The sequence below is a fragment of the Hipposideros armiger genome, unplaced genomic scaffold (assembly GCF_001890085.2).
Source record: "Hipposideros armiger isolate ML-2016 unplaced genomic scaffold, ASM189008v1 scaffold_278, whole genome shotgun sequence".
Lineage (NCBI taxonomy): Eukaryota > Metazoa > Chordata > Mammalia > Chiroptera > Hipposideridae > Hipposideros > Hipposideros armiger.
This window is the reverse complement of record NW_017731628.1, coordinates 438,476-446,609: the sequence shown is the minus strand read 5'-3', so window position 1 is coordinate 446,609 and position 8,134 is coordinate 438,476. Positions and strand designations below refer to the sequence as shown.

General features: G+C 40.0%; 1 protein-coding gene across 1 annotated transcript in view; it reads right to left on the bottom strand.

Moving 5' to 3' along the window:
* Positions 1–948: 948 nt before the first annotated feature.
* Positions 949–8,134, bottom strand: part of BCL2 (BCL2 apoptosis regulator) — a 179,207-nt gene continuing 172,021 nt past the window's right edge. Inside the window, exon 3 of the mRNA XM_019657716.1 lies at positions 949–1,183. Coding sequence (XP_019513261.1) covers positions 1,112–1,183 — 72 coding nt within the window. The 3' untranslated portion in view covers positions 949–1,111. The remainder of the gene's footprint in view (positions 1,184–8,134) is intronic.

Below are 8,134 nucleotides of genomic sequence, written 5' to 3'. Positions count from 1 at the left end.
CTCTCTCTCTCTCTCTCTCTCTCTCTCTTATATAAAGACAAAAACTCAAGGTTTGGTAATGAATAAGAAACTTGTTGACATTGTGGGTAGTATTAGGAATTTGCTTCCTTGATTCAGTTTCTTCATTTAAATCTTTATTCTGTGCTGGTAGGTATTGTGGGTTATTATTTTCTGTGGCTGCACAGCTTTCATTGGTTTGGGATAATAACTAATGTGATTTTCCATTTTCTGTGGCTCCACAACCCTTGGGCATTCACCATGTTGATGTCCTTCACACCACTGTCCCAGGAGTCGGGTAGGACATGGAAGGGAGGGACAAATGGTACATTCCATTTAACTGGTGAGAAACCTAAGATTCAAAGAGGTGGAATGCTATACCTTAGGTCATACTTTTAGCAAGCTGGGATTCGAACCCAGATCTTCTGATATCAGGCATTTGACACCCACCAACGATGTTTGTAACACTCTCATTGAACACAGTGCCATCTCGTTCCTCCTTTCAGCTGGTAACCAATGTTTCAAAAGTGAGAGCTCTTTGGGATAAGTCGGAGAAAGAGATGAGGGAGTTGAAGAGAAAGATGCTTTCCAACCTTAGCAACTCAATTAGCATGGGAAGATGAGGGTGTGGGGGTAGGCAGAGGAAGGCATTTATTTTACAGACATGTTGTTTGCCTGTGAGCTCTAAAATATCAAGACACAGAGTCTAGAGCTGCGCTGTCCGACACGGTAGCCGCCCCTCACATGTAGCTATTGGGCACTTGAAATGTGGCTGATTCCAGCTGAGATGTGCTCCAAATTTCAATTCCAGACCGATTTCAAAGGCTTCCTATGTATTAAAAAAAAAAAGAATGGAAACCACTTCAATAATCTTTATTTGATTACATGTTGACATGATATGCTGGGTTAAATAAAATATATTTAAATTAATTTCATGTGTTATTTTTAATTTTTCATGTGACTCTTAGAAAATGAAAACTCACATACGTGGCTCACATTTGGGACTCACACTTTATTTCTATTCAGTGGTTGGTGCTGGTCCATCGCATTCCCCTTTGGATAAGACGGTCACTGAGTAGGTGAGGGTAAGTGAGGCCAGAAGTCCAGTAGCGTCTCAAATAGGACAGAAACTCTTGCAGTCAATGGCCGAGGAAAGCCGGTCCACCTTGCCCTTGGGAATGGCGCTCTTATTATGCAAGACATTAAAGAAGAAACAAGAGTTTCATGTGGCAATTTCAATGGAAATATTTTTGCTTCTAAAACCTAGTTTCTTTCCTAACCTCCCCGCAAGGCAAAATGGATTATTGCTTCCTGGAAATCGAAGCAGGGGACTTGAAAGTGTTTCATATTAAAAACAGAAAAGCCCAAGGAGGAGGAAAATAATTATGTTTCTAAAAGCTTTTAGAACAAATGCTTGCTTGTGAGAAATACTTTTCCTATAAATATTTTATTCCTCTTTTTCTTTCTTCTGTCCCCCAGCTGAGGAGTTCCACATGGACATGAGATGACGTTCCCCTTGGGAGAGAAGATCAAAGCCCCCTGGTCTACTTGCTGCTGAATTTTACTCACAGCCTTTGCAGTGTCTGCTCCCACCCGCCTGCAGGGCTGTGAGATGAAGTGGGCTCAGAACTTTGGAAAAACAGACAACACAGAGAAAAATCCGTAACTACAATGTATCAGAGCCAGCTGTTTCAAACAAAAAGGCCCAAGGCTTGGCTAGAGAGAGAAATGCTTATAGTTTGTCCGTGGGAACCTACCCCTGAGCAACTCATTCTGAAAGATATTTAATAATGTAAATAGCAAATTACTCCTGATTGATGCAAAAGAAGCCTACAGAAAACAAGGGGCCCATTCAGTGGGACTTGAAAATATTTAAAAAAACAAAAAAACAGGGAAGACACTAGAATGAGTTACAAGGCTCAAGACTAGGTCTTGATCACTCCTGGCACCTAATGCCCAATCCCACACCTGTCCTCAGAGTGGAGCTCAGCAAATGTTTGCTAGATCCATCCATCAACCAGTTCAAAGAGCTTTGAGTGAGAATGATGTACCCAAGGTGTATAGCTTGGAAAACTGGGAAAATGATGATACCATTGATAGAAAAGGGGAAGCTAGGGAAAGACCTAGTCTTGGGAGTAAATGACAACTTAGATTTGGTGGATGTGTTGAGATGATAGTAAGTGTTGTCCAGTTGTCCATGGACAGCAGGTCGCGGAAAAGAGAGGACTCGAGGTTATCTTTGATGATCAGCAGCATGGAGTCAGCTCTTAGATAAGGAACCATGATCGTATTAGGGGTAATCCTTTTAAAGGGATATTGATACATAGGGTGTGTCCAAATGGAGGAACTAGGATGGTGGAAGGCTGAGAACTGTGGCTAGAACATTCAGCTTCAACTAGCAACGGCTACAGGGATATATTTTATTCTCTGCGTCCAGGGGCCTGACATGCAGTGGGGTAGGCTTGTTCTGTTCCACGGCTGTGAGACAATGTGCCCTGGGCTTCTCATGTTTCTGCTCATGTTGCAAGCAAGGCACTAACTGCTCTTTGTTCCAGACTATCTTTCCATGGTGTATAGCGAACAGCCTTGGGAGGCAGAGATAAAGTCTCCCTCCGGAGCAAAGCCCAGATTTGTTTACAGCCTTGCAAAACAGACACAGTGTCTTTTTCCACAGCAAAGCGCAGACATGCTTACTGCTCATTATAAAATAATCGAGTTTCCTAAACTCTTAAACTCCTCTCCTGTATCATAAACCTACAGTGTGTGCAGGCGTCGGCTGATCCTCTTCACGTGTTCCTATGTGAATGAAGACGGGGACCTGGTTCAAAAAATACTGATACTCTGGCAGCTGCAATTGCCATGAGTCCTTTGTCTCTGACCCAAGAATCTCATATTTTTAACCAGCATCCATAAAATGGTGGCAGGCCGACTTGTTAGCTTGCAGGTTGGGAAGAATCTCAGGCCCGTCAGGGTTTTTGACCGTCACTGGCAGAGGTTCTTATTCTGGGTCCGTGGAGGGACTGTAGGAGACCCTGAAAGGAGTCTATAATTAAAGCCAAGTCAGAGAGTTCTCTTTGGGGGCAAAGAGGGAAGAAAACAACAGGGCCTCATTACTTTGGGACAAGTCTTTCATTATGGATGTGGGTTCAGATATTTCAGCAGCATATAGTAAGGATGGTACAGGAGCATACAAGGCAGGACAGACAGACAAATGACAAGTAGGATAAGGTGGGCAATAAACAGCAGGGGTTTTTTTTAATGCAAAACCAAAAAAAGGAGAAAATGAAACAAATTTTCAAAAAAAGGAATACATTTTAAATTGATTAGCTTCTCATACTTTTCTGCAACAAAAGTCTATGCATTTAAATGAATTTTTGTAACCCTAAGGCTTTATTTATTTACTTTTTTGGTCCTGTAATGAATAATTATTACAATTATTATTACCCAATTACCTGCTTTCTTGGTGCTGACAGAAAGATTCAATTGAAAAGCCCTGCTGGGTCCTGGAGGAGAGAGTGTATCTTCTGCCCCTACCATCCCTGCATTCACCTGAGAGCTTCCAATCAAGTCCAGAGAAGTGCTGAGAGGACAGGGGTCTTCCAACAAGCTGCTGGTGTGGCACTAAAGGAAGGTTGAAAGACATGTACCACCCTTGCATATGTTTAAGTTGACATTTAATTTTTAAAATGGAAATAGTTGCAAAGGATTTAATTTCCAATGCATTGTTAAGAGTATGAGAAAGAAAACTGTCCAAACCTGTCTGTGGCAGAATTTTTTTTATGATGTAATTTATGGTTCCTTCCATGAAGTAATTATGATTCCTGATAAAATGCTTGAGTAATTTCCTGATAGACTTTACTGGGATTAAGAAATCCTGAGCAGTTAGGGTTCCCCCACTCAAGTATCTTAAAACACGTCAATCAGACTTTAGCCACTCTTTGGTTGGGGCACTATTTCTTTTTTTCTCTAGGTGTCTATTTCAAGAGAGAATCCCTGAATTGAGGCCAGTTTGAAATAGAATTTTTACACATACTAATAACAAGTTTGTCTGAGAAGCTACTAACAATTGACATTTTAAAATAAATTTGCTACATTACTTTTAATTATAGACAATGGAATATAAATATCATAATGATTTGATTGATATTCAGTACCTACATGCAAAATACAGGAACAAGTTATTTTTTGACACCTGGAAATTTTACATTGTTCCTTTTCTCCCCTCAAATTCATATTTCTACTCTCCATTTTACCCTAATATGGAAATTCTTACAACTGAAAGCTTAATTAACCTCTCAGAATTTTCTACAAAAGTAAGTCTATGAATTTTTGTGACCATAAAGCTTTATTTTTTTGTTCTTGGGTTGAGTAATTATTACAACTTTTATTATTACCCAATTGATAAAAATGTACAAATACATCCTACATTTTGATTAAATACAAAATTTAAATTTGATTGGAAATATGCCTCTTAATGAGATAAATGGGGCTGGTTTATTCCACCTCCCCAGGAAGTACATGTATCCATAAATAGAAATTACCTATTACTGGAAAGAGCTAGGGTTCACCATCAAGTCCATTCTTGTTTTTTGTTTTTAAGATGTAAGCTCTGAAGAGTGTTGTTCACATAACAAGTACGTGAGAGAGGAAGGAGTTTCTGAGTTATATTCTGAAATCACATGAAAAAAAACTTATCTGCCAGTTATCTTGGCTAGATAGGTACTCCTTCAACTTCATTGAAAGCAAGGAATTAAAGAAATGATTTGCAAAAAGATTAGTTCCTTCTCCCAAGGAAGGATTCAAATCAGACCTTTTGGGAAGCCAAGGGTTTTAATACGCAGGACAATACTCAGGAATGTGCAGGTAAATTGGCTCTCTGGAGGAAAAAAAAGACTGGGGGTAAAAAAACAAACAACAATTCTGCTTTGTAGGTTTTCCTCCTTTCCTTGGTGTCACTACTTCAGTAACCATAGAACTAGTCTGAACTGGCCACGTCCTGTTTCTAACGAGAATACTAGCTTATTTTTCAGATAACAGAACAAGGCTGCAAATCATGGTCAGTCGGACATATACACTAGAAAAGAATTCCCCTTTAGAATAACCTGCCAACCTCACCAGGTCAAAAGCCACCATACCAACCTCCAAATTCGAACATAGGACCTACGAAAAGCGGTGGTTCCCTAGCGCCTGCGCACTAGGCTCTTGTTGAGAAAGTTGATTCCTTTAAACCACCCTTGGAAACGCTGTGCACCGAGGTGACACGTGCAGCCTGTTAGAGGACCACTAGTTGAGAGAAGCACGTGCTTGGCGACTGTCATACCACAGCTCAAATCCTGCCTCCTGTAACTTACGTTGGAGGACTTGGGTGTGTCGTTTAACTTCCGTGACTCTCGGTTTTCTCCTACAGACTAGAAGAAGCCAGTACCTACCTTCCAATGTGTATGTGCGGTGCCGGCACCCAGCAGATGCTCAGCAGATGGATGCTACTTGCAGAGTCCTTTTAGTCGAAGCTGAGACACTTGGAGGGTGGATGCTTGGTGTATCGGCATAAGGGGGGAACACAGGAGCCTTGCTACTTGGGGTTTTTTTTGTTCATTTTCGTTGCAAAGTAAGTGACTGCTTTATCTTAAAATGCTCACTTCAAAATAGAACTTTCCACTTGTTTCTGTCCTTCTTATACAATCTTTCATCTTATGGACCACAGGTAGAGCCTGGGATCTCTACTTTGTGTGGGAAAATACAGCCAGCAGCAACAGTGACTGTCACAGGGAGTAGAACCCAAGGTTGGTCCATCTTGGACCTAGCTAAGAGGCTGAGGAACCAGGACACAGAAGGGCCACCTTCTAAGGTGGTTTCACCTTTTAGGCAGCCAATCCCATAGCCTGGTCCCACAGGGCTTCATGAGAGGGAGGTTTCTGGTGGCTCTACTGGCCTGTTAGAAAGGCTTTTCAAAGTCTTGTGTAATGATGGCAGGGCAAAGTTATGTCACCACATTATAAACAATTCTAGTGCACAACCAATATTTCACACTGTATTTTTCACCCCACAATATTAACTGGACAGACAAGCAAAGTTTAATGGCAATGTGGCTTTTTCTGATAACACACAAAAAAGTGCCTTTATAGTTCATGCTGGCCAACTAGAGACTTAGTCTATCATAACTCTCTAAAATATGCTAACCATGTATTTGTGTGTGTGTGTGTGTGTGTGTGTGTGTGCACGCACACATGTGCGTGTATGTGTATAGTGTTGCAGGGTACCAAGCCATCCCTAAAAAGTATCAATCTTGAAAACAGCCATGGGAGGTAAAAATGTGAAATCTTGATAACAAAAGCTTTCAATACGGAAACAGTTTTTATACACTTATTTTATTTAAAACAAAAATAATCCCAGTAACTCAAAACAAAAGCAAAACTTGGTTGAAAACTTAAGAAAACAGTATAATAAACACAACCCCTAATGCTTCCCCCAAAAGAAATTTGATCGGCTACCACTTTTTCAAATGCTACCCCGGAGGGAAAAACTTAATAAAATGAGCTAGCTTGGAAGGCTCACTCTAGATTCCCCAAAAGGTTTAGGTATATGGCATTGCTAAGTTTCTGCACTACAGCCCTTTTTAGTAACAGTCCCAGGATCTTTTGATTAAGCCTTTCCATCTTGCACAAGTGTTTTTATCTGCTGGGCTTACCTGGGTACACAAAACAAACTTGTCATCAATAGGATATTGGCTTTAAGTGATTTTTCTGGGATAGTCATGATTAATTGGTGCAATTCCATTCATACTCCATCTGGTTTTCTCTGTGACCAGTGGGATCCATATTTCATGGTTGTCCAAGGTCTGTCCTATGAGCAGACATGGAACAGAACTATTCTTTGGGTAAGGATAAGGGACCTACCTGTATTATCACTTATCCAATTCAGGTTCACATTATTTTTTTTCTTTTCTTTCTGTATCGTGCATAATAAATATTTAGAAACAGATGTCTCTACCAACCAGAAGGTTTTCATTAAATATTCTGTTGGTTAAAACTGCAAATTTATTGCTGAAATAGCCATTAGACATATCCAGGCTTGAAATATATACCATTGCTGGCAAATGCTTAAGAATTTTGGCCCATCTGCACTGCCATACAGAACTGGATTGTAGGTTGTTGTGATGTCTCTAGAAACTAAGCATATCACAGAATTTTAAAATGTTTCTTGTTTGTCACATAAGATCCTTCACGGAGGCGCAACACGGACCCTAATAAAGGTTGCATTTGTTTGTTTTAGACCCCACAGTCCTGGCTATTCTGAAATCTCCACACCCTGATCCAGTCTTGGGAATGTTTTGCTCATTTAAAAATTCCTCCCTTCCACCCCCGCAACAAATGTCCTTTGTCCCATAATAATTAAAAAAAAAAATCCCTGAAAGATCCAAATTGAATAACAATAAAGATCTGATTGGAACCTTCATAAGCCTGACAATGTAGAATTGTATTTCTTAAAAAGTGTGTAACCACATTTGTCTGGGCAGCAAAAGACACCACAGAATAAGATCAGAATAGAATTTCAACTGACTCCCTAATTTCCTTAGAATGGCTTATATTTCAAGCCCTTCCTGTTTCTTTCTGATAGAGTAGGTGTACATTACTAACTATAAGTGATAAGAAAGTGTAAGAACAGCCACTGCCTTGAAAGTACAATTGAAATTAGAATTTAAGTTCACATTTGTAAATTAAGTCATTTTAGCATAAGTTTAATTACAATATAGATTATTTGCAATTCTGTTCAATCAGAAAGCCAGACATGTGTTGGGACTGCCCCACTTATTTGCATTTAATCCTTATTATTGTAACTCCTCTTCATTTATAATCACTTCCAGGACTAGGTCTTGAGATGATAAGCAATAAACACTTACTGATGAAATAAATGTTACATCTAAATGGAAGGCCACAGAGGCGGAGATAAATGACTGGGCCGAGGATGTTTGTTTGTTTGTTTGTTGGAACTATACAAAGTTGCTTCCTTAATTCGAAATGGGACTTGAATCCAAATCTTAAACCTGTGAGAATTTTCAGCCACTGTAAAATCTGAGGTGAACTGTTGGCTGTCGCACCTCAGCTGTTTTGATCACAGCCTGTGCAGAAAGGGCGTG